This window comes from Polyodon spathula, chromosome 20 (genome assembly GCF_017654505.1).
Source record: "Polyodon spathula isolate WHYD16114869_AA chromosome 20, ASM1765450v1, whole genome shotgun sequence".
NCBI classification, from domain to species: domain Eukaryota; kingdom Metazoa; phylum Chordata; class Actinopteri; order Acipenseriformes; family Polyodontidae; genus Polyodon; species Polyodon spathula.
In genome coordinates this window covers 4,443,894-4,470,269 of record NC_054553.1, presented here as the reverse complement: position 1 = coordinate 4,470,269, position 26,376 = coordinate 4,443,894, and the positions used below count along the sequence as shown (strand labels likewise).

General features: G+C 39.8%; 1 protein-coding gene across 2 annotated transcripts in view; it reads right to left on the bottom strand.

Moving 5' to 3' along the window:
* The window catches only part of kdrl (kinase insert domain receptor like), a 53,705-nt gene extending 27,756 nt beyond the window's left edge, over positions 1 to 25,949 (bottom strand). The window contains exons 1-11 of one of the 2 annotated variants that reach the window (XR_005946879.1): positions 25,397 to 25,949; positions 15,366 to 15,462; positions 14,138 to 14,352; positions 11,516 to 11,643; positions 10,229 to 10,376; positions 9,869 to 10,005; positions 9,343 to 9,511; positions 8,775 to 8,892; positions 8,397 to 8,566; positions 6,808 to 6,964; positions 3,381 to 3,504 (exon numbers count right to left, since the gene is read on the bottom strand). Coding sequence is in view for 1 of the 2 variants with exons in the window: in XM_041219580.1 (XP_041075514.1) it covers positions 3,381 to 3,504; positions 6,808 to 6,964; positions 8,397 to 8,566; positions 8,775 to 8,892; positions 9,343 to 9,511; positions 9,869 to 10,005; positions 10,229 to 10,376; positions 11,516 to 11,643; positions 14,138 to 14,352; positions 15,366 to 15,462; positions 25,397 to 25,454 (1,521 nt within the window). In the remaining variant the exon portion in view is untranslated. The remainder of the gene's footprint in view (positions 1 to 3,380; positions 3,505 to 6,807; positions 6,965 to 8,396; positions 8,567 to 8,774; positions 8,893 to 9,342; positions 9,512 to 9,868; positions 10,006 to 10,228; positions 10,377 to 11,515; positions 11,644 to 14,137; positions 14,353 to 15,365; positions 15,463 to 25,396) is intronic. The other variant, XM_041219580.1, reaches the window with a different exon arrangement.
* Positions 25,950 to 26,376: the final 427 nt, after the last annotated feature.

The window sequence follows — 26,376 nt, the reverse complement described above, 5'->3', positions numbered from 1 at the left end:
CGTTTCTGCTATCTTCCCCAGTCTTTTCTCACAGAAAACTACCTTTGCTTGGCAAGTGCAAATGCAATATAATTTCTGGATATGGTCAGAGGATTAGTCTATGAAAATAAACTGTTTTGACGCGGAGTGCCTCCTGTGGGCTGGATGTGCTGCTCATTCAATAATGTGTGTATCTTTCCCTGTCTGAGACAGACTGACCCAATGACTTAAGTAGACACAATAATAGATCATGGATAGGCTTGGGCCAGGCTAAGCTTGCATATCATTGTAATGGGTCGGTTCCCAATAACAGAGCGACACAATAGCGAATATTAACACGTTCTCCAACAGGCCTGTTTTGTTTAAGTTTAATATTTTATTTATCCCAACACTTTCTTTTTCTTTGTTTTCACTGCACGGCTGGAGGCTTGTGACTTGATATCAAACAGCAGAAGCTACAGTCTGAAACTATAATATTTTTTGATCTGGTGCTTTTGATCACCATCAAATGTAGATCCATGAACTGCATTACGAAATACAGCTCTGCTCAGACTCGGCCTGTTTAAAACTGGAACTACGTGCCGTCTGGTTTCATTCACATTCTAAAAACATCCTTATAAGATCGGATTATGTTTGAACTTTTGAAGATTGCTAGCTGGAAGCTTGACAGTCAAGTGAAAGGACAAAAACAATGCTCCATCATTATTACTGGGACTTGAATTCAGAGAAATTGAGAAAGGCAGACATGCAGTTGGTTGAAGAGTGATTTTCCCCATTGGATCTGCAAATAAAATCATTTAAACTTGTTGCATTCTTCATCAAGAAGTTATTTTTATTTTTATCTTGCAAATCTGCCCACAGCCATCAGTGTACAATTCTACTGTTGGCGGTGGGTGCAATACAAAATTAATCTTGTTTACACCCACATGCCAAAACCTTGACCTGAAGTACTCCTTGCATGAGGCGTGCAAAAGCAACATGGAAACAAGAAGAGGTAAAAACAGCTACACCACGACTGGACGCGGCATTTGAAATGAAAACCGTTAGAAACTTTCAGGGTGACTCAACGCAGCCTAAACTGAGACAAGACTCGATACGTAGGGGCTTTTTGGAGGGTTTCTATCCTCATGATCTTTTGTATGCCAGTCTCAGACATCAAGCCCATGCAGCCCACTTCCAAGAAAGAGAATAAATAACTCTCTGCTGCCTTCCTGAGGCATTCCACTGTGTCCCAGCAGAAGCCATCAGGTGATTTCCTAGTGCTGTTTCCAGCTGAGTTCCCCTACCCGTGGTTGCAGCTCTGTATAATAGTCTGATTTGTTGGATTCCCCAGTATGTGGTGACAGGCAGGACCCTATTCGCACAGGGAGCTCTGTTCACTTAACTGTTGCCTTACCAGATGAGTCCCGCGGCCTTCAGTGCCCTTACTATTAATTTCACTGTGAACTGAAGGTCCCATAAAAGACCTTCTGTAGCTGTTAACATCTGAGCTGATCAGAATTGGATTTATGTTAGATGGCAAGAGAGGAATTTTACTCAAAATGAATCCCACTCCTTTGCTATCAGTGACCCCTAGCCCTGACCCCCATAAAGCATGACCACAGTCGCCACCAGCCCTCGTAAATGTGGTCCTTCCGCGTTATTCATGTCATTCTAGATCTTCCCCAAAGTCCACAGCAACCTCAGAGCCATCCCCCTTTACAAAACACTATACAGGCTGGTATAATTATTACAATAGGGCTCTTTAGAGAGCTTATTACCCACATAGACCCTTTTAAAAACTGATCAACTTGCTTAAATAAACTTGGCCGTCCACCTAATTAAGTTTGGGGTGACTGGCTTTGGTAACAAGCTCTCCAGGGTGCCCTATTGTAATAATTATACCAGCCAGGCCTTATGTGTATTTAAGCAAGAACACTGAAGGACGCGGTCTAGCGTTCTCTTAATTAACTGATTTGAGGTAACCAAGCTGTTTGAGACTATGCCAAGAGTACACGAGTCAGCAGTGATCAATTACCAGAGATTATCGGTAATAGCCCCTTCTGATGATTTTACTTAAGCCAACCTCAAGCTTTCTTTCGTTTGTTATACTGCAGTCGTGTCTGATGTGGACGGAGGTGTAGGCTTAGTACATTTAAATTGGGTGTAAGTGGTCTATTACAAGCTGCATTTGCACAGGAAATGAGTCCCAGAAACTGACTCTACAGTAATTGATCACCTGGGCCTATAATGTTAACAATAAATCTTCATTTTAGGGTTACATTACACTCACCAAAAAGTATGTTACCCTGCCTGCTGTAAAACCAATGTTCCTGAGCAGGCATTTACAGGAATCAACTGACCATTTGCAACCACCAACTGGGAGAGCTGGCGTCCAAGTACTTCTGAATACAGTGGTAACACGAGGATGCCAGTCTCAGTACTTCTGAATACAGTGATAAAACAAGGATGCCAGTCTCAGTACTTCTGATACAGTGATAACACGAGGATGCCAGTCTCAGTACTTCTGAATACAGTGGTAACATGAGGATGCCAGTCTCAATACTTCTGAATACAGTGGTAACATGAGGATGCCAGTCTCAGTACTTCTGAATACAGTGGTAACACGAGGATGCCAGTCTCAATACTTCTGAATACAGTGGTAACATGAGGATGCCAGTCTAATGCCACTCTTTATGGATTTTTAATTTCCTGGCTTCCTAGCCGGGCAGACCATCTGTTCGTTATTTTATTAAAGAAAAGTTATTTAACAAAATACATATTGCATTTTTTACAAACGTGTGCAGGCAGCGTTTTGTTTATTCAAGTGTCTTTATAATGCAGCTGATTTATTATTATTATTATTATTATTATTATTATTAATAATAATAATAATAATAATAATAATAATAATAATAATAATAATAATAATACACATCCCGAGAGCTATATTTATTCATCCCTGTCCATGTATATTTATTCATTCCAATGTCCTGTGTATTTATTCATTCCTATGTCCTGTATATTTATTCATCCCTATGTCCTGTATATTTATTCATCCCATGTATATTTATTCATTCTTATGTCCATGTATATTTATTCATTCCTATGTCCTGTATGTTTATTCATCCCTATGTCCTGTATATTTGCTGTAATCCGCTGGTTTAATTGGATTGCAGACTGCAGATGGAACTGGCGGCAGCCCCAGTCTGAGATTAGAATGAGATTGTTTTTATAGACTGGCTTCATGGTGCAGATGCAAACATGGCCAAAGACTCAATAATCCACACTAAAACCAGTGCAAGATGAACCTTGCATTCCTCACATTAATGAACTGCATTTTTTTTTTTTGCATTTTTACACTGAACTGGTATTTGCATTTCCCAACAGACCAGTCCGTTATGAGGTCCAGGGACACACACCTTGTTCTTCCCTTTGTGGATTTCAATTTTATTCTCAATAGCCTCAATCCTGTTGGTCATGTGCAGGTCCTCCTCACTGCCTCCTGTCCAAACCTGGACTTGCTGTGCCTCCTGCTTTTCACATCTGCAGTGATAAAAAAAGAAGATATTTACACACCTCCATATAAAGACCTAATAACTCCCAGCTCCAGGAAAGGAAACTGGGCTATACCAAGTTACAGATATCAACACACTACTTATCTACACTGTATAACTTACTGATTGAGTGCTTGAAGAGACAGGTAGATAGTGTTACAGAACCTGGGGAACACCAGTCATTTTGACAGTACCTTGGCACTAATACAGTTCTGAGATCCATCTATCAGTGAGGGAGGCACACACAGTATTGCTCATCAGAATGTGAGACAAGGGGCTGGGAACCCCACCCTGGTGACTGGCCCCCTCTGGGTACAGACAACAAGTCTCAAGAGTGCGTCTCAGGGGAAAGGAAGCAAAGTTCTGTAACCCAGGGGCCAGTCCGACAGCGAGAAACAATTGGATTGCTGGGAATGGAGCTGCGGTAAGGGAGGAAGTGGGAGAACAACAGGAAGGCCAGGCATGCGTCACTTCACACAGGAAATCTGCACCTCCTGCGCGGCTCAGATAAGGACAGCCTCAGAGCTGGTGTAGGTCAGGGGCCAGGCAGGCCAGCAGATTTCTCACTCCACTGATAACCATCTTCAGAGTGCTGTGCTTGACTTGACCCTCAGCCCCTTGAAACATTCCTCGTTAGGTCTGTACGAGCTCTGCACTGTTATTGGTTGGATGCAGTGTTCTCCGTTCAAGCAGGGCGATACGGTGCAATACAGGGAAGGGACAGCTGTTTTCTTGAAACACAGCGAGTCAACTGTTTGAAATCTGGTGCTGTATAGACTGAGCCCATGCACACTCTGGTTGGACAAAATCAAATGCTCGAAAGTCTGTTTTGATTGATTAGCGGACTATTTATTTAGAGGACAGCCAAGCGTCTTGAACTAGTTCTCTCTGTTCGATGAGTGAACCCACTTGGGTTCTGATGTGTTTAGTCTCTCAGATAATGGAGACTGGAGGCTCTTTTGGAGGCCAGAGTTCGAGTTTCAATCCCTAACATTATAATAGGCAGAGGCTACTGATCGCCTTCCCAGACTTTCCTTGCAAGCTGCTCTGTGATTAATAACAGTGGTTCTTTACAGTGCAGTGTGTGACGGTAATGACTTTACTATACATCTTTGGAATGTATCCTTCAACAAAGTTCAAAATAAAAGTTCACTTTATCAATGAATGCTGCCCAGTTGAAGCTTAGATCATTGATCAATAAGGGTTTCACAGTTTTATGACGTGCTAATGGCAGCCTGAGCCTTTTTGTATAAACTAAAGCTGAGAGGTAAGCCAAGTTTAGGCTGTTACATCATAAAGTCTTCTGACTTTATGAATAAGCAATGAGTGGTCATCTGCCTGGAATTAACAGGCTGTGTGACTCTCCTCTTTGGACTTCCTCTGTAACCAAAGACACTGCCTGGCACATTGACTTCCTACATTATCCCTACATGAAACAATTTGATTTAGATCAATATTGCTTACTGTACTGTAAATTACATCAGCTGACTCATCATTCAGGTTCTTAAAGCACTGCACTGGCGTCTTGTTCAATTCAGGACCGATTTTATCGCTTATAAGGCCCTTCATGGTGCTGTGCCTTTTTTTATATTTACAGAAACTGTTGCCACCATGTGCTATTTGGACAGAGGGGGGAAAATCCTCAGTATTGTCGAAACAGAACCATAGAATGGTCATTTAAAACACTGAAATGGCATTAGAAGAAATCCCGTTTTAAAATCGTCCTTCCCTGGAACGGATCCGATCTCAGCTGTGAAAGCGGTTAATCCCCGAAGTCATATAAAAAGTTGCCAATACATAAGAATTGGCTTCCAGTGTGCGAAAGGGATTTACTCCAACTCACAAAACTTAAAGAGGCTGAACTTAGAAATGTGCTAAAGAAGTTCTGGAGCCAGATTCCGGCCCACATCACAAAAGGAGAAAGCCAGGCCACTCCCCTTCCAGCTACAAGAAACAGCTGGACCGCAAGGGAAGGATTCGGGAAACAGCAATTCTGCTTCTTTTTTTTTCAGTTGTAAATATACATTCAGAAATCTCAGGGTGCTTCTAAATTAGTTATAAATTCCTCCCTGTATTTTATCAGAATCTAAACTATTTACTTTTTTAAATTATTTGGTTTATTGGTTTTTACAAATTAACAAGTTTCACCATGACAAGCAAATAATTCTTGCACTAAATTATAATAGAAGACAGAGAAGGAAAGAGAGAGAAAGAGGTAATAGTTACCACACTGAGAGCATGGTGTGACTTACACAGTATTGGAGGGATCAGGATCGCTGGGTTTGAGAGCATGGCATGACTTACACAATATTGGAGGGATCAGGATCGCTGGGTTTGAGAGCATTGCGTGACTTACACAATATTGGAGGGATCAGGATCGCTGGGTTTGAGAGCATTGCGTGACTTACACAGTATCGGAGGGATCAGGATCGCTGGGTTTGAGAGCATGGTGTGACTTACACAGTATCGGAGGGATCAGGATCGCTGGGTTTGAGAGCATGGCATGACTTACACAGTATTGGAGGGATCAGGATCGCTGGGTTTGAGAGCATGGTGTGACTTACACAGTATTGGAGGGATCAGGATCGCTGGGTTTGAGAGCATGGTGTGACTTACACAGTATTGGAGGGATCAGGATCGCTGGGTTTGAGAGCATGGTGTGACTTACACAGTATTGGAGGGATCAGGATCGCTGGGTTTGAGAGCATGGTGTGACTTACACAGTATTGGAGGGATCAGGATCGCTGGGTTTGAGAGCATGGTGTGACTTACACAGTATTGGAGGGATCAGGATCGCTGGGTTTGAGAGCATGGTGTGACTTACACAGTATTGGAGGGATCAGGATCGCTGGGTTTGAGAGCATGGCATGACTTACACAATATTGGAGGGATCAGGATCGCTGGGTTTGAGAGCATGGCATGACTTACACAGTATTGGAGGGATCAGGATCGCTGGGTTTGAGAGCATGGCGTGACTTACACAATATTGGAGGGATCAGGATCGCTGGGTTTGAGAGCATGGCATGACTTACACAATATTGGAGGGATCAGGATCGCTGGGTTTGAGAGCATTGCGTGACTTACACAGTATCGGAGGGATCAGGATCGCTGGGTTTGAGAGCATGGTGTGACTTACACAGTATTGGAGGGATCAGGATTGCTGGGTTTGAGAGCATGGCATGACTTACACAGTATTGGAGGGATCAGGATCACTGGGTTTGAGAGCATGGCATGACTTACACAGTATTGGAGGGATCAGGATCGCTGGGTTTGAGAGCATGGCGTGACTTACACAGTATTGGAGGGATCAGGATTGCAGGGTTGCCAATTCCAGAAAATCTGGGGGGCAGGGACACCGTATGAAGTGCAGGTCAGGCGCTGCTCTTCCCCCAGCTGGTGTGGATACAGATCTACAGCCGCCACCTCCTCCTCGTAGATCTGCGGCCTCGCTGAAAGCACATCACTACGTTAACATGATAAAAACTGGAATGCTTTTTTTAGGCATGGGCAAGGTCTGTGTTAATGTCCCTCTGAGATTAAAATACCGCTGAAGAGCAGCTCCATACATATTCGCTGCATCATTAAAGATAGGGCCCACAGAGGCACACAAGGGATAGTATTTTGTGCAGTAAATTGTGCAGCAATATGAGTGTAGATTGTAGCTATACACGGCATTGTTATTGCAAATGAAGGTGTGACAAGCCTTCTAACAGCTACACTAGGCTGTCTGTACCAACTCACTGCACTGTCACTGCAGGTTTACTGTAGGCTAGTTATCTTTCAAGGAGTCTCAGCCTGTAGCAGTCGTGTGTTGCTGTTATAGGCGCTGATTCTGTTAAAATAGCATTTTCCTCTGGTCAGTTTTGCCCTAACATATCCCACTGTGCATGTGAAATAAAACATTGGATTTGTTGCAAGGTTTTGAGCAGGCTGACTTCAAAAGAATGATGCATGATGTTTGAAATACTTTCTTAATTGCTATCAGATTTCCATTGCATTGTTTTCAACAAGTTCTGCCTTTTTTCATTCCAATAAAAATACCGTTACACTAGCTGGCTGCGACAGGACAATGTGCAAACAATAAATCTCTCTTTCTTTCTTTCTTTTTTTTTTTTTTTACAATCGTAACTGGAAAGCTGCAAAATTTCTGAAAGAAAAAAAAAAACACGTTGAGTTGCATGATTAGGCTATTTGAAAGACCAAAAAAAAAATCCTGGTACTTTCCAGAAAGCAATCTGGCTGGCTACCACTCATGAAATGGAAATAGCTCAGGGGGTGGTTTCATTGCCCTTTCTTCTGGAGTCTGATCTCAGGTCAGAACACAAATTAAACGGCACGTTTGGCTTGCACTGTATTATAGAAAAATGATGCATTTGTTTCTATCCTACTCAGAGTGCATGACACTCTCAGTGGTGTTTTTAGTAAGGCATTACTTGGGTTAAAAGATACCTCCAAAAAACTACCTTGAACGCTACCTAGAACAACAATGTATGGAAAATCATTAGCTGAGTGGATATTATTTTCTTGACTGTTTTTCAACCAAACGGGAAAAACTTTTAACCACAATCTTTAAAAAAAACAAAAAACGTGTTAATAAAAGGATGTTTTGAAATTAAAATCACAGGAAATATTTTTTCCAGTGAGAAATGTCATTTGAACTCCTCTAATGCCTAGTTCTTTTTTTTTGCACAAAACTAGTAAGAATAAACTTTCACGCCTGGTGATCGCTTAAAAAAACATACTTTCCCTAGAAATGGTGCAAAACATTATAACTGAAGCATGAACATCGTGAACAGTGTAGTTTAATTCCTAATCATTGTGTGACAATGTCATTAATCACATTTGGCATTGATTGTAATATTATGAAAGTGTTATACATACTATTGACAATCAGTGTGAATGTGAGGTTCTTATATAAACCATGCTTCTTATTGCTCAGAGCAATGGTGAATCTCCCAGCATCCTTTTCTTTAATGTCATTGATGCTGAGAATAGAGTCATTTTGCTTGTAGCAGGTGTGGTTTTCCTTAATTAGGAAACCATCTTTGTACCTGAAACAAAGGGGGAAAAAACACATGTTAATTTGTGACAGAAAACACAACTGAAAGAAACATATATTTCATTATACTTGTGACACTGGTCAGTGCATTGCTTTCACTCCTTATATATTTTCTTCCCATTTCTTATAACTAAATATTACTCAAGATCACTATAGACCCAGTATCTGAAAGCTCTGAAAATCTTGCAGTGTATTCTTACCATGCAATCTCTGGGGCTGGTAATGCATTGACCCTCGCCACGATTCTCAGCTTCTTCCGCCCCTCATGGACTTCAATAACAGGTCTGGTTTTATGAGTAGCGTTAATGAAAGGATGTTCTGAAACCACAGAGGTGACCCGTCAGCGATGCACTTGGGTTACAGATAACAATGACAGATTTGTACGGGTCGACCACAAGCAGTAATCAAGTCACTGTGATGGGGCTCTGCTGATATAAAAGTAAGTGAGTGTTTTATAAACTACAGCACAGTCTGGAGACTGAGTTATTGCCTGGAGTCTGGCTCTTAGGAATCAGAAGAGACATGGTGCAGAACAAACTCCTTCTGTCTTAGTTCACTGGATCTAAAAGGAAGATGTTGGAAAGTGTGTAAATTGATAAAAAAAAAAAAGAATTCTCTTTCATTTAAGGTTATTGGAGCAATAAGTATATATAAAGACGTCTAGCCTTTTGCTGACCCAGCACACACACTACACTTGTTATTGCAGACAGGAGCCAAAGAAGGATTTGTTTTACTGTGTGGTGCATTTCCCCAACAGTACAAGCTTACCATAGACATTGACCTTGGTGGATACATCCATTTTGTATTTGTTGATTCCGATGCATGTGTAAGTGCCTCTGTCTGCCATGGTGGCATTGTGCAGGACCAGCTTGCTGTAGGTTGTGTAGACCTGGGTTGACCTGTCCATGCTCTTTGTCAGTGTGACTGAACCGTTTAACTAAAGAAAGAAAACATTCAATTAGAGAAATAAAAATCCTATCTGACTTTACATTTTAAATATCTGCTTGCATGATAAATGTTGTATTAGACTTTAATTGAATGGTTTTTCTGTGTGAATGAATTTTTCTGTGTGTGTGTGTGTGTGTGTGTGTGTGTGTGTGTGTGTGAGAAGCTCTTTGGGATCCTTGTGATGAAAGGCACTATAGAAATTGTGTTGTATTGTATTATTGTATTCTATACATGCGTACTAATCTGGATTCCATTATTGTCCTTTCAGTTGCTCGTTATACATTTCCCCAGACAGTGGTGTGCTATAATAGGGATGGGTTCTGATGACATGCTGTTTGCTTCTCACCAATTTCCGGGGGTAGTCCCACTGTAATTTTACTCTTCCATTGTAATGGGTCTGTGCAGAGCAATTGATCGAAAGTGTGTCTCCAGCCAGAAGCTTCACTCGCGTCGGCTCCATCTTTAAGTTAAGGATGTCCGGAGCTGGGACAAAAAAATTCCAGTTTAGTTTTCCTGTTCGCTGGCAAGGTTTTCAAGTTGGTTTGTCTAAAAATCTGTGCTAGTAAAATATCCTGTTAATGATTTACAAAAACAATAAATAAATAAAACTGATGAACTATGACAGACTGTGAGATTAATAACACTGTTGATGTGGTACAATCTCTGAATGCATTGTATACATAGAGCAGTCAAAAATGTTACCCACCTATTTTCACTGGCATATAAAGGGTGTGTGTCTCCTTTCCTTTCACATTGGTTATACATTTCAGTATATTATGAACATAAGGTGACATGGTAAAGCCAATCTTGGGGTCCCATTGAGCATCTAGGCTTTCAAAGTTCCAAGAAGGAATCTGAAATAAAATTTTAAATAACTAACACGTCCATTTCAGCACGACCCAGTCCAGCCAAGTCAACATTTTCTAATAACAATCATCGCTACTAATTCACTCTGGACGGCTGTATGCAGTTTCTCCACTTATTCTTAAACCAACACTATATCTTGGAAGGAAGGAAAGAGCCCTGCCTTGGACCGTCTAATAGCTGTTAGGTCATTGCCAATCTGCAAACCACACATTTTATTTAGCACTGCAATCAACATGAGAAAAAAAGAAATCTATTCAAGAAGCCGTGAAAGAGCTTAAACAGCATATGAAAGGCCAGAAGTCACTAAATGGCAGTTTTGTCACTCTGGGGGAGTGAAGAAAATTACCTTGCAAGCGGAAGCTGCAGCAAACAAATTCTTGTTAATTGTCCTTGATTTGGTTTAATGTTGTTAATTATTTTGCTAAATTTCCACCCCTTTTCCTGCAATACTCGAAGTCAACAAAACTAATTAAGTAGCAGCTACTGCACCAGTAATTTTCCTTTGTTTCCTGAACATAATGTATAAAACACACTTGTTAATTTTAGAACACGAGTTCTATTTAAACTCTAAGCATCTCCTCCCAGCTTCCTGTCCACACAAGAAGCAGACTGGCTGTCTCCCCATTGTACCAGGAGATGTGTTGCGCAAACCAAGGTAGCATTTCCGTGCTGAGAGAGCGACTGACTGGCGATACAAACCGGGAACACTGAGGTTTGTACCCCTTGAACTAGCCAAAATAATTGCAAAGATGGGATTTTAAACTAAAGATTTTTCGCTTCCAAAGGGATGGAATGTTTTTGTGTACTACCGGAATTGTACTGTGAGGTGGTCATTTATCTCATGATCTCCACATGTAACATATTTCTTTTCATGTCTTCAGTGAGCCATTATAGTACTGTTCCAAACGATTCTCACAATTCTTCTGTGCAAACGTTACCAATAACGCATGTTACGTTACATTTCCACTAATACCTGAAGAAGAGACTTTTCAGGTCTTGAAAACTAATAAAAATAGACATATAATGGGGAAAGGCTTTGTGGGAACATCAAAACTCACACATTTAAAAACAAATGATATGTTTCACAGTATCTATGATTAGCAACAAAATGTTGCAGGCTTCTTACCGTTGTCAAGGTGACTTTGAGGTCTGGGGATGTGACTCTACAAGGCACCACCAGCTCTGTGTTGCCAGTCTCTATGAGCAGGGATTCAGGAAAATGTATGTGAGGTTCCACAAATGGATTTTCATCATCTGTTGGGAAAGAATAGCATAATAGCACCTTTTTTTTTTTGTTCAGCTAGTAAGCCCTTTAATTTAAATCACATTACCTATCGCGCCTCTGGTAAGTTTGTCGTTAATCACTAGTTACCCTGCCACAGTTTCTACAATGCTCAGATACAGTTTTTTTGGTAACGCTTTACATTATGTGTCTCTGATTACGATGTACTTACATGTGATTACAATGCTATTCTGCATAGTTACAATGTATCTCATGTGTAAATCTTTTTCCATGATATATGTAAGTACACAATTTTATCAGAAACCTCAGTTGTATCAGAGACCTTGTTTTTTTTAACGTCTCGTCTGAAAGACGGAGCACAAGGATGTTAAGTGACTTGCTCAGGGTCACACACAGTGAGTCAGTGGCTGAGCGGGAGATTTGAACCAAGAAGCTCCTGGTAACAAGCCCCATTCTTTAACCACTGGACCACAAAGCCTCCTTGATACCTTGAACAAAAAGATATACAAATTAAGTACATTGTAACTATGCATAATAACAGGTACATGTGCAATTACTAAGTAACTACTATGTAAGTACACCATAACTGGAGACATTCAGTGTAACAGTTTTTTCCGTGCATGTGTCATTCAGTAAGGCACATAGTGACTGTTGCTAAGGAAGCTTTTCCTTAAAAGGTCAGCAGAGTTTAAACAATGTCTTACGAAGGTCCTGTGCCCACTGCATGGACTCTCTGACGCCTAAGCGGATGTCTGATTAAGGGATCAAGCTTTTGGAAGACCTCATCGTTCCGCACAGCACATCTTTCATTCCGTAAGGAAATTGCTATCTTGTAGTTTTGATTTTTAAATGTTGCAGATTTGTGTTTAGTCTTAAGGGAAAACTGAAGCAAATCAGTGAACAAGTTTATATGTGTCCTGTGTTCCTGGATAGTAGATTCGTGTTAGTTTTAGCTTGGGAGAGGATGAGAGACCACACGGTGTATTACTGAGACTGTAAACTGTCATGCCATGGTACCAAGACTCACAACATTAATTAATTGCACTTGCACAAGTGTTACTGTTACCCCACCCTAAACACTGTAATTAATATATAGGCTTGAAAGGAGGTATAAATGAAAAATGTGTTTGTGTTTTTTTTTGGATGAACACAAAAGGTTTAAATGAATGAAACATCATTTATTTTCAAGATGTTTCGGACATTAGCCCTTGTTCAGCTGTGTAGAAAGAAATGTGTGTGTGTATATATATATATATATATATATACACAAAGCTATTTAAAACACTGATAAAGTAATTGGATGAAACGTTTGTCTGCTGGCGTTTCTCATAACTGTCCTCCTGTCCCTCCCCTTTCACCGACAAGCTCGGTGGGAATCTCCAGTAAACCACAAGCAATGGGTGTTGCTGTTTCCAGCCCTTGGCACTGTTTAACTGATCAGATTGATGTCTCAAGAATGAATCAAAACACAGGATGGGCGATTCTGTCTGGGGTCATGTTGATGTCAGTCTGACAAGACAGTGCAGATATGCAGTTGAATGTTTCTCATGTAAATCACCAGCTGTTTATTTGTGGCTACTGCTGACCCACCTAAATAAAGGAAAGGGATATTACCCCAGTAGATATATTACTTAGTGGCCATTCTTTTTATGAATCATGTTCTAAAACTAATACTTCCTGCAAGTGGACACACTTCTTCCATACACTTTTACAAAAATGTATTTGCAACAATATATTATTATTCAATTGGAAATATTCCACTTCAACTACCTATCGGGCTTTACTTAAGGTGTTTTAAGTTCACACAAGTGGTTCACCTCAGTCACGCCACCCTTGTGTGCAGCGGGTTTGTGGTAACAGTTTGGGAGACTCCAACACTAATGTGTCAGGCCCCATGGGAAACTGCAAAAACAGAAGCAGTTACAGGAAATAATAAACAAGGAGCAGTGCTTCCGATATAATCACGCTCTCGTTCCCAAGTCAAGAAGAAGGCCAGCAAAAAATAAATCTCTTCCTTTCTGCCAAGCACGTCGTTACACCAACAAACCCCAGGAAAACCCCTGAGCAGCCCTTTAGTTTAACTAGCATGCTTGTGTAACGTCTTTGTACTGCACGGGTCCACAGTGTTTCTCCCACTTTGCTGTGGTTCAGAGAGACAGACCAGATACCTTGCAAGGCGTTCAGTGGCGTACTTAGACACCACTCTTGTGCTCACATAAGTGTGCTCTTTCAATCTGAACGACCACTCACTTCACCCGTTTAAGTGAGCTCTGACACTTGGTTGTTTCTGATTGTATATGGTCAGTCGTAACTTTTTGTGGGAGGCTTTTGCACCGCTGCTCATGTTAGCCAAGGATGTCCTTCCTGCCTGTGTCCGCTAGGGCTTCCCATTAATGACTAGCTCCTGTGAATCAACAAGCCTCCATCCAAACGTACTGTCTCTTGTATTGTGCTGTATGGAATCACATGCATGCCATTTTGCAATGTAGCTTGGGATTGTCTTACCTTTCACAAACACATACGTTCTGCTGACCATGCTGTCTGTGGAATGTGTGTAGTTGCAGGAGTAATAGCCTGTGTCTCTGTACTGAGCGCTGCTGATGGTCAGCGCACTGCAGTGGGTCTCCCTCCCAGGCAGACAGTCGCACTCATCGATCCTCAGCCTCCCACTGTCTGAGTCTAGAAGTGGGGGCCACGCCCACATGAGCGGAGCCAGTCCCCTGTGAAGGATGAATCAGCGTTAACATGGCTTGCTCTACGAGGGCACACATTGTATGGGTTGCAGAGATCTTAACTATTGGATTTGCCTTCATCATTCCCCATTGACTTTTTAAACAGTAACTTAGGTACACCAGAGTGTAACCATTAACCTACACCCTGCGACACTCTGATCCTACTGAAAGTGAGGAATAATATATGTGTTCAAAGTATTTTCTAGTTTTAAACTCAAAGTGTGTACAGGGGTCATTCAATCAGACTTTGCACTAAAATTGTGAGCATGTTTATAATGTCTGCTGAAGTAAATGACTTTCACTTGGGAACAAGAGGCTGGAATGATATTTCCCAGTGTCCAGTGACCAGAGAATATCTTACATACCAGCACACATATTGGAGCTCTGAAGGGTTATCCAGTAATTGACTAAAAAAAGTTAGAGATATTTTTTACAGCAATGCGGCAGTGACCTTATGGGGGAAAACATGTTTATATGTTAGACTTGTTTTCAATTGCTTAGATTCTTTACATTATTTAAAACAAAAACAAAAACAAAAAAAATCAGATCGCCTTGACTTGCAGAATGCATGAGTCATTATATTATCCAAATATCTCTTGATTTGTGTGGATTTTAATCCAAACAACTAAACACACAAAATGCACAGCTCTATTTCAGTGCCAGTATCTAACCACAGTCAGAACAGTAACTAACCAAGAGGTTTACAATCTTCTGAAGCAAAGCTTTTTAGTTCTTATCAGTGGGTGATGCAAGTCATGTGTTGGTATTATTATTACAGTTTGGTGATTTTTGGAGCCTGCAAAAAATGTTTTTATTTCAGAGCTCCTGATATAATGCATGTAGCAAGATAAAAAGTTGGATTACAGATCCCTATTAAAAAATATTATAAAAAGAAAAAGATTCTAGCAAAGACGAGAGCCTTGTTTTGTGCAGGCAACGTGGAGATTTCAGAGTATTTTGGAAAGAAAATGACACGTTCCATGCTAGATCATTTCCTTTACCTGCAAGTTATTGTTAGAGTGCCTCCAGCCTCAATCACATGCTGTTCATCTGAAGGGGTCAGCTTTGGTGGAGAGATCCTGACACTGTCGGTCAGCCCTGGAAGAAAAAGACAGAGCTGTAAATTGACTGTTTGAAGTAGAGACTTACTTATCCGCGCGGCAACTTGGAATAAACCATGGATCAAGCAAATGCTAGCACAGCTCTCTTGGTACTCAATCACCAGATAGGGTCGAAGCCAAAACACTGTAACTTCATATGTTTTAAATGTCAGTGTAAAGGCTCACGAAACATACAGCGGTCATTAAATCTTATAAAAGCTTTTTGCAGTCTTCCCCATACAGAAGTGCAGACAGCTATTTGTACCATTTTACTGTTATAGTCGACTGATGACTGATGTTGAAATTACTTCAGGTCATGAGTCCATATGTAACCTTTAACCTTTTAATGTTATTTTGAGAAATATTAATTACTGCTTTACAAACAGTAATTTAGCTTGAGGTCAATTTATTAAAACAACAGTGTATTGGTGGAGATTTCCTTCTATATAATATATCAACTGTTTGTTTTTTTATTGTAACATATTTAACTTACAGCTGGATTATTAAATGTGGGGTTCAGTTCAGACAATGGAGCGCTATAGATGTTTCAGGGTAAGCTGTTTTATTAAACCCATGTGTTGTGCATATCGAAAACAGATGTAGTCTTAATCAAAAGAAGGTGCTCCGCCCTCTCCATCAGCCTGGTGAAGTGACTGGGCAAGGTTTCTGATCTCTGAGTGGTGGTGGTGATTTTGAAGGACCTGCAGAACCATAGGGCAAGTATCAAATCAGCTCTCAGTATCAGGTTGACATTCCAGTAAGTGGCTCAGCCTTGTGTAGGGCAATGTTACTGGATACGCTCACAGCAGGGTTCCTCTGGGCAGGTGACAACATTAATAATCATTACATAATGTGTGTAATGACAGATTCCACATGTCATATAATATGATTTGCTGCAGTGACACTGGCTCTATCTAAACCATTACTGTATTCCTCCTGTTCCAGGTAGCATCAAATGCAACCATATTAAAAGCCTTTCACCCTTCACACACTTCTTTATGAGGCTTCTGATTCATAGCATCCCTGTGGAGAATATATTGAATGGTACAGATGTTATGAACCACCTTGATGTTCAGAAAATATGTGTAATACTTGATTCATTTAGCTGCTGTCTAACTGTTAACACATTGCTGGTATAGTGGGTATATTTGACTATTCTAATGCATATATATATATATATATATATATATATATATATATATATATATATATATATATATATATATATATATATATAATGGTAACAATTGTTAAGCACAGCTTAAAAACCAATCTTATTAACAATAATAATGAAGGCAAATATATCGCATATATATATATATATATATATATATATATATATATATATATATATATATATATATATATATATATATATATATATATATATATATATACTCGTGGTATATATAATGAAGAACCACACTGGATGGAATGAGAGTTCCACGGGGAACAAATAAATAGTTGTCTAAATCTGTGACTTTCCACCACACTGTCTGCACTCTCAGAAGTCTTGGAATTCCAGATATCTAACAGACTTTGATTGGCCTAGTATTTGCATTCTTCTGGGAAACTGCCTCACAGGCAGTTATCCTTGTTGTTCACAGCAGAATACAAAAGGATTTCACAACGAATGTGATTCACCTCTTGAAACCACATTACTGTTGTTGGCAGCTGGAGCAGCTGCGCTCCGAGAATGAACTGAACTAGCACTCAATTAACTTCCTTTTTGTTAATGTTTTAAAATGACGTAGTCCGATTTCAGGAATGGGAAGAAGACCCGCTACATGCATCCCTATAGGAAATGCCCTTTCCTTAAATACCAGCAGTCATAGCTAGATTGTAACGTCTGACCTTGATGTCTTGGGTAAAACGAGGATTTGGTGCCAAGGAACAACATCATAGTGCCTTTAATTTACTGTGAAGTCATAATAGTGCTCCAGTCCACCCCACTCTCACTCACACACACACACACACACACACACACACACACACACACACACACACACACACAGACAAGGTAAAAGTACCATAACAAGTAAACACGGTACTTTACATAAAAAAAAAAACAGCAGCCTTGGCCAGAATGTTCCCTTGGTATGTTAATGCCAACAATGGCTTGGAATTTTGTGAAAACCCCCAAGGTTGCCCACGTCAACAGACCTTCTCTCCTTCCTCAAGCTCTTACCACTCTCTGACCTCCCAATGCTTTACAGGCTGCATTCCATGAGAGCGACATGAAAGCAGAAAACAAAAACCCTGGCTCACAAGGTTACGCTTGTTGTGGCAAAAAGAAGCAAATCTGCTTTCCATTAGGGGCAGTTAAAGAAGCAAAGAAGAGACTATGGAAAGGCAAATCTGAACAGAGCATTACGTAAAACAAGCTTCAAAGAGCTTCTTCTGTGGCAGCATATCAATCCACACTATAAATATACCCCTTGCCAGGAGCATTCAAAGAAAGGGCTTGTTTGGATCCATCCATACTACATATTACATAAATCTTATTACTTTACCTGTTCACAACACACCTATCCAAGGGGCTTGTGCTTGCTTTACAGTCCAGTCCAGCTTTGCAGGACTGCACTGAGTCAAGCAAAGGGTCATTGAATGCAGCTGGAGTTGACAAAAGACACAGGTTTCTTTCTGATAAATATTAACTTTAGTAAATTGCTGATTAATAAAATTGACAAGGCGAGGAACAGTTTGATAGGATTCTCTTGATATTTGGAAAAGCAGAGATATCAAAGTTTACCACAGTATATTTTCATTGTCATTTTGTGTTTTCCCAAGCTTTCCCATAGTTACATTAGGCAATTTTTTCTATGCTTTACCATATCTACCTGGGCTTTATAGTGCTGAGCTTGGCTTTGCCATGCATTCACCAAGCTTCATTACACTTTGCTATGCTTTTAAGGACTTGCAAGGGGAGAACCATCTTTACATTCTATTTGGTAACTATAATGTATGTTGTTCTGTTTTGTGTGGTATGTGGCATTCCATGACGTAAACCTTAAGGCTCAGTGATGTTTTTATGAGTCTAATATAATAACCAAGCCAAATAAAACAAGCGCAGGATTTGTGCCCAGTCAGATAGGAAGACACTTCTTTTGTTTGGCTTGATCCTCCTCTGCGTGCCATATAAAGCTGCTTAATGGACCGTTACGTGATCGAGTCAGCAGCCCTGGGGGTCTGTTGTGAAGTGTAAAGGCATACAACTGGAAATAAACAACTACATTTGCAAGAAGGAGCAGACAAACTACTGTCCTTGTTTTGCAGCTTCAAAAGGATTTGATTCCTCTCTGTAGAAGCTGCCTTTGTAGATTGCACTGGCTTTCAAAAAGCTTCGGCCCTTTACAAATATGTCTCACAGGTTATGTAACAATGGGCACATACAGTGAATTCAGAGTGATTCACTGTCAAATAGTGACTAATTCTATTAGATATTAAGCAATGGTTCCACAGCAGTGCCCCTCTGGCTTCACAAGGAAATCCCCTGTCACAACCCCTGAGAGCAGCAGCTATAATCTACGGAATTCCCTTATCTGCCGATGATACAGGACTCTGACTGCTTCCCGTTCCAGAAGTATTCTTCGGCAGCACGCGATAGCCCGTGCCCTGTGAGAGGCAGGGATCGCAGGGAGAAAGGAAAGGGCTTTCTGTCCTCAAGGCAACAATAACAACATTTATAAATACACGCTGTCCCGTCCCTTCATGACCGTGCCCTGACCGACACCCGGCTCTGGTCAAAACAAAGGAGCCTAAAATGATTTGCAGGGAAAAGAAGAACAGCTTCTGCATTTCGGCTGAGCAGTATATTTATTACGGTACATCACTATCACCTTTTGCAGTTTCCTGTTCTGATTTCACTGGCGAGGAAGCACTAACTCTTGAATTTCTTAAGCCAAAGTAGCGCATTTTCTATTTACCCAGATGCCTTAGATGGACCAGCTTCTTTCAGAAACTGATTATCTACGCCAATGCATCATCTTCATAAAGTGTTCACAACCTCTTCCCTGGCTCAATGAAGTGTAAAGCTGCATTATGCAAGAGCTAATACACAGCTTCTGAAGTCAGACTTCTATGTAGCGGTCATATCAGCAGGACACGCCCTACGAGTCAATTTGAATAATGACGCCGTTATCTTTGTGACAAAACAATCCTTAACACATATAAAGATAAGTGGTCATATTTGGGCTTTTCTTACTGCACTCAGTTATCATACTTTCTGTTTGCAGTGTTGTAAAAGCCCCAATAAGAGTAAAATCTACAGGGGCGGTAGACATGCTATATTCCATACAGAGCCCTCCTATAACAGCATGTGACAACAACACCAGTAGGGAGTTGAAATAACGTTGCTGTGCCTTTATAACACACCCCTACTCAACAATGCACCTCCTCCATGCAGGCAGGTGGCTGCTGGGCAGTCAAGAAACCATCCCCTGCCATTAAAAGCTCTGATTCCCTTGCATCCTGTTCTGAGTCAGTGCATCTGTTCAGTGTGGCACTGCTTCACAGTTCATTCTCTATCAGAATGCATGCAACTATACATCCTGTTAATACTCAGAACAGCCAGCACGGTATAGACCGTGATTCTTATGGTCGTGGTCGTACTTTGCAACAATAAGCAATCTCCATAAGAATGCTCTTTGCAGTAGAGGCTAGTGCATAATTCGTGGAATACCAGTGACATCATTGTTGGATTTCTATTGATGAGCTGTGGTTATAATAATCTTTTTCTTATAAAATGTTTTACAATCCTGGGTCAAAAAGACCATTCTCCTCCAGGGTTTGTAATAACCTGTGATTTCATTACTAGTGAACATGCAGTTCTTTTTCAAGCATATTTCCTAATGATATGCCACTAGGGAATTAGGCTTGAGATAAACAGTTTTGTTCCAGATGAGAAACATGTAATGGGGCTCATTAGAGGCTGTCTGAGACAGGTGGTGGGCTATTCAAAGTGCTTCTGCTATTCACTTGTATTGCATACGTAGAGGATATGCCAGGGCCCAGCTGGAAATATTGATTTTATTGTACCAGTTAGCCATGCCCTCCTCACCCATTCCCCTACTTTCAGTTTGATGGTTTCCGTTTGTATTGCAAGGGTCTCGATCGGGCATAAAATGCTTGAAGTGATTGATCAATATTTGTAAACATGAAATACAGTAAAAATAGATCCAGCTCTGGAGCAAAACCGAACCCACCAACAGGCACAACAGATGTTATTTATTGTAAAGGACAAATATCATGGTTTATCTCTGGAAAATGATACTCATACACTCAAAAGTAATGAGTTCTTTTGTCTCTCCAAGTGGCCCAAGAATTTTATCAGCAGCTGTCAAGATAAGAGCCCTGCTGTAACACACAAGCATGCTCCCTTATTAATGAACACCAACAACTACAAGCACTCAGCTCCACAGTGCAATTCCACTCATTTAAATATGTTGTATTCTTGTACACTGCAGTTATACCTCCTTTATATATATATATATATATATATATATATATATATATATATATATATATATATATATATATATATATATAGATATATGGAATGGTAAACTAACTTTCTAATCACCCTGTCTATATCTTGGCAAACGCTGCCCTCTATTCATCTTAGTATAATTAAACCTATCCATTGTTCTTTAAAGCCACTGCAAATTCAATCATGCTGCAGAAGAGCCCTCTAACGAGCGGTTTCAGTTTCTTCAGGCTTTGCCAGCTAAGCAACATGAGCCCTTTTAGAATATTCTGACTGACAACTTTCAAATTATTATAATTATGACAGCCTGCCCGCGAACAATTTATTTTATTAGCTGGAAATGTTTTACAGAGATATATATATATATATATATATATATATATATATATATATATATATATATATATATATATATATATATATATATATATATAATATACCACAATACAAATATCACATTACAGAGAAGAGCAGTTATAAATACAACAAAATCAATAGTAAGAAAGAGCAATTTCAGATGAGAGAAAATAAAAAATACAGTAAATAATTACATTTGAGAGCGATTATGACAAAGAGCAGTTAAACTTCAAAATATTTAGTTATAAGAGTAAATTCCACAAAGAGCAATCAGTAAGTACAATAAATAGATAAGAACGATTTCAAATAAGAGCAATTACCAAAAAACATGAAGTAAAATCAAGTACAAAATACAGAAAATACAATTATGACTGAGACAGTAGTAGAATACAGCAAAGTGTGGAGCAGTTCAGTGCAAGCACCAGGTGATGCAAGTACTAGAACCACTGGGTGTCACATAGTCAGTGCCATGCCAGCATTACACTTGTGAGCACTCTCTGACCCGGCTCGCCGTGACTCTGTGAAATGTGCTGACAGCGGAGCACGGAGGATACAGCCTTCCCCTCAGGATATTAACATTCACTGCATTCTTCATTCCTTTGGCTCATTCTCCACTTCGTGGAAATCATTCAGCCTTTGTACCGGACTCTGGAACATCACTGCCTCCCAATGTGGCTTAAATTAGCAACATGCAATCCTATTCTACTGTTACATGATGCATTGCATCTGGCTGGATAACACAGCCCCGGTGTGCTGGTGTGAAGAGGAGGCCCTCCAACAGTCATTTTATAATGGATGAGGACGATGAGAGTTATAGCTTACAACAACAGCTCTGCACCTGGGTTACCATCATAAGCTGGATAGAGTAAAGCCAGCGCTCCCTCACTGCACCTCTACACTCTCTGGATGCCCTACTTTATCATGTGAAGCTTTTATTAGCTTTTATAATCCAACATTTTTATTTTATACACAAGCAATCTGAATCCTGTATTTAAACACAAAGACACAGACTACGAACAAGAAACCAATTCCCACAAACGAGTGGCTGTGAGGTAGTGAGAATATTTTGATCCAATTATCTGCCAGTATCTGTCAGGCTTCTGTTTTCAGGATTCCTTCCCTTCTATGTGTCAAAGGCTGTATAAACATTCCAAAACAGAACTGTGATAAAAAATGAAGTCACTGGTTACACTTCCAGGAATGTTATTGTCATTAATTACACAAAGCCTTTTTTCATTTGTCACATAATCTGTAGTGCTCTGCAGGTCCTCAGACCACACGCTGTCATATATATATATATATATATATATATATATATATATATATATATATATATATATATATATATATATATATATATATATAACAACAATATATAGATATTTCAACAATACAGTACCTAACACAATCTAACAAAATCCAAATCTTTTTAATAATAAAATAGTGTGATATTCACAAAGCCAACTAAAGCCAACTACTGCCTTGAAGAGTTTAATGAATATCAAATTAGATTTTATTTATTTGAAATGTAACATTTTTTTTTTTTTTTTTTTATAAAACGTCAATCTGTGCTTGTCAGTTACACATCTCTTTTGGCAAACCTGCTCTTGTAAATTGGGCAAGTGCATATCCAGAGAAATATTGCTGTGTACTGTGTGTGCTGCTGGTGAACAGGCCCAGCTCCTCACAGCTGGCAGTCGTCAGCGTTTCACATTGTACAACCTGATTCGAACAATGGGGGTGGCAGTGCATTGACAATAGTTGCTGGTAAAAGTCAAGGCTTAGGAACAATTCCTTTTGTGTTATCATGGTGTCTATTGTTGCAAGCTGTCGGGGAGCTCTGATAAAGCCTGTAGGCTAGGCTGGTTTGCGAGAGCCAAGGAAAGCACTCTCTACACACAGGTAGTGTGTTTGGTTTCCTTGACCCCTGCAAACAAGAACAATTCCAGGGTGCCTCTGGACCTGCTCCCCACTTCCTCACAGTGTCTTTCCCACGCTTAAGAACAACAGAGGAACATCGAAGGAAATCTACTTGGAAATGCACTAGGCAAAGAAAGAAAACTGAGCGCAGGAGTGGAGTTGTTGTGTTTCCTTTGTTTAGATTGTATTTTTGGGTGTTGGTGTTACTCCTGTTTACTTTGAGAGGGAGCACTTGCATATACAGCAACGCTGTACGCTGTTCACAGGGTCAAAATAGGAAAACTTACTTGTGCATCCTTTAAAAAAAAAAAAAAAAAAGTTGTTGAGAACTGTTACGAACCCTAATGTATATATTGCTGTATGCTCTTTAAGAGTTACTTAACCCTATCCCTATTGTATATTACTGCTGTTGCCCCTTTAAGTGAACCCAGTGGGTTATCTGAGCTCTGTATAACTGGCAGATAATGGCCATGCCCCAGGAGAGCAGACCTGACACTGAAAAAGTCTTGCTGGTGAAGCGTTTAATTCGAGAATGCACCGTATAAGCTAGCTGGACCAGCAAGGGTCTACTCCCGGAAACCCTGAAAAACCATGGCCCTTACCAGTACAGTGCAATAGCAGGTTACCCCCTTGAGGTCAGATCACCACTAAAGATTACAACGGTAAATTCTCCGAGTGATCGGACAGTTTGCTACGCTTTTCCCATGCTTATATCATGACTGTTTATTTTCATTGCTTTAAATCAACTCTCGTCACACCTGTTCTCTCTTGCTCTTTAAGGCTGATATCTGCTATTAGCTGCTGTGTTGCTGCTACTATTTCACGTATTATGTTACTATCATGTATTATGCACTTTCCACTGTATTTAATGTACTACTTCGTGTATCATGCTATTATCATGTATTATTCACTTTCCGCTGTATTTAATGTTTTAACACAGCGTACAGTGATTCACTGAACCTACCTGCCTTTGCTTCAACATGCTTCCTGACCTGTGCTTTAACTGTGCTTTACTCGCACACATCTTTGACCCCGCATACTGTACAGCAGCAGACTAACAAGGAATATCCAGCCGCGTGTATTGATAAAGCATGTTTGCACATTTCTATTCCAGTTTCCACATGTTCCAGGTCGCTATTGCACAAAGCTTGCATGTCGGAGCAACTGAAGCAAAATTCCCATCTTGCTGGGTCACATTGGCTGGCAAGAGGAAGACTTTCGCATATATACACAAGTGAGGCACTTTAGCGCTGACCCAGTTTTGAAAAGGCTCTTCTCTCTAGCCACATATTGCTCTTGAGCACATGCATTACTTGAACATTATTAACAGTAAGGAATCTGATTTTGAGGGCGTGACAGTTTAAAATAAGATAAAATACGAAGTTTCTTCTGCGTTGCTGCAGATACAGCTGACCCTAACAGCCAGGATTACAAGAACCAACACAACTCTGTTTGTGCATCGTGCATGTTTTTACAGTAGCCGACATTACTTCTAACCAAAAACATGGAAAATACTCCACCTACTGGTAATCAAAAGCACTGCAAATACATTTGCTATAATAACAGTTCAAAACACTACGTAAATATTATTCACAAGCACACATATTGAAGTGACCTAGACATTGTTGGGTTGGAACAGAACGTTCTGAAACACACTGCAAATCTACAGTACATTTCTCCTTGTAGTCTACAAACAATGAATTGTACATTCAAATCTAATAATGAATACACCTAATTCTATACCATATCTTAAATTGTAGCTGAAGACACTCTGCTTTTGTTTCATGTTAAATGTTATTAAGCACATTTGATAGTCAGGGCAGGCAACCCATAAACATTTAAAAATTTCATAATGTATATTTGTTTTATACAGCGCCTCAGAGCACCCCAGAGTATAACAATGTGTCTGTGCAAACAAGTAACTCTGTTGTAATTACTGTAAACTGCATTGTTACGTATGACAATAGTAGGTTTAACATATATTTCATTTATTTCAAATAAAGGTTCGTCATATGAGTCCATATATTTTACGTATATGATTACCCAGAGCCTCATAATTACTGAAATGGTTTCTTTAATAAAGTACATATTTTATTACGTGGTAATGTCTTCTTGAACCCAGTGTGATGTCATCGTAATGTATTGTAATTGTATAATCAAATCCACTTACCGACCAGGCAGATAGAAATAGCAGCGAATATAAATGCGTTAATGTCCACTGGGAACATTTTTCGTGCCAGGTTTAATATTGTAGACCAGTCTCTTTTGCTTTAAATTATTCCGTTAGTGATGGGTTATCGCTGTTTTGTTTAATCACAGAAGTTGTTCTACAGTAAGTGTCAGTAAAAGACGAATAACACTACAGTGCAGTGTTCTGGACCACTTTCTCAAATCCACTATTCCAGTAAATGGAAATATTTTCTGTGATTCATATTTCATATCGCAACGTCCAGTCTTGTGTCTTTGACTCTTCAAATATCCAGCGACTTCAATTGACTTTCACGCAGGCAGGTGCTGGAGTTCCTTATCCTCAGTATACATTTAAGTGCATGTATGTTTTCTTCTTAAAAAACTTAATTTGCAACGGGTCTCACTTTCAACGGGCAAATGCATAAAAAATACGTGGTGAAAACGTGCACATCTGCTCCGAATGAGTGGCTTGCAATATTCATTGTCACATATTTTGGATTTTTCTCAGTTTTCTACTCTGGGCTGTTTGTTCAGTGCTGAATTCCTTTATAGTCAAAAACCAGAGGAAGGAGGTAACGTCATAAGAGCCGGAGGGGGGATCTCTAGCCTATAACTGGCGCTGCGCGCCTGCAGCTGGCTAATGACACAGATTCTTCAATACTCTTCAGTGAAGGAGTTACCTGCTTGTATCAGTCTCTTCACACGACTGACTCTGTTATAACTCATGTAGACTGGATAAATACATCATCGTAAAATTATTATTATTATTATTTATTATTATTATTATTATTATTATTATTATTATTATTATCTTCAGTTCATCATGATTACAATTTTAAAACGCGAAAGCGAAAAGAAAAATGCACAATTGAATCCCTGTTTACTATAAGTTTCAAAATGCATGTTGTGATAGATGAGCTGTTGTTTTGTTTTCAAAAAAAAAAAAAAAAAAAAACACTG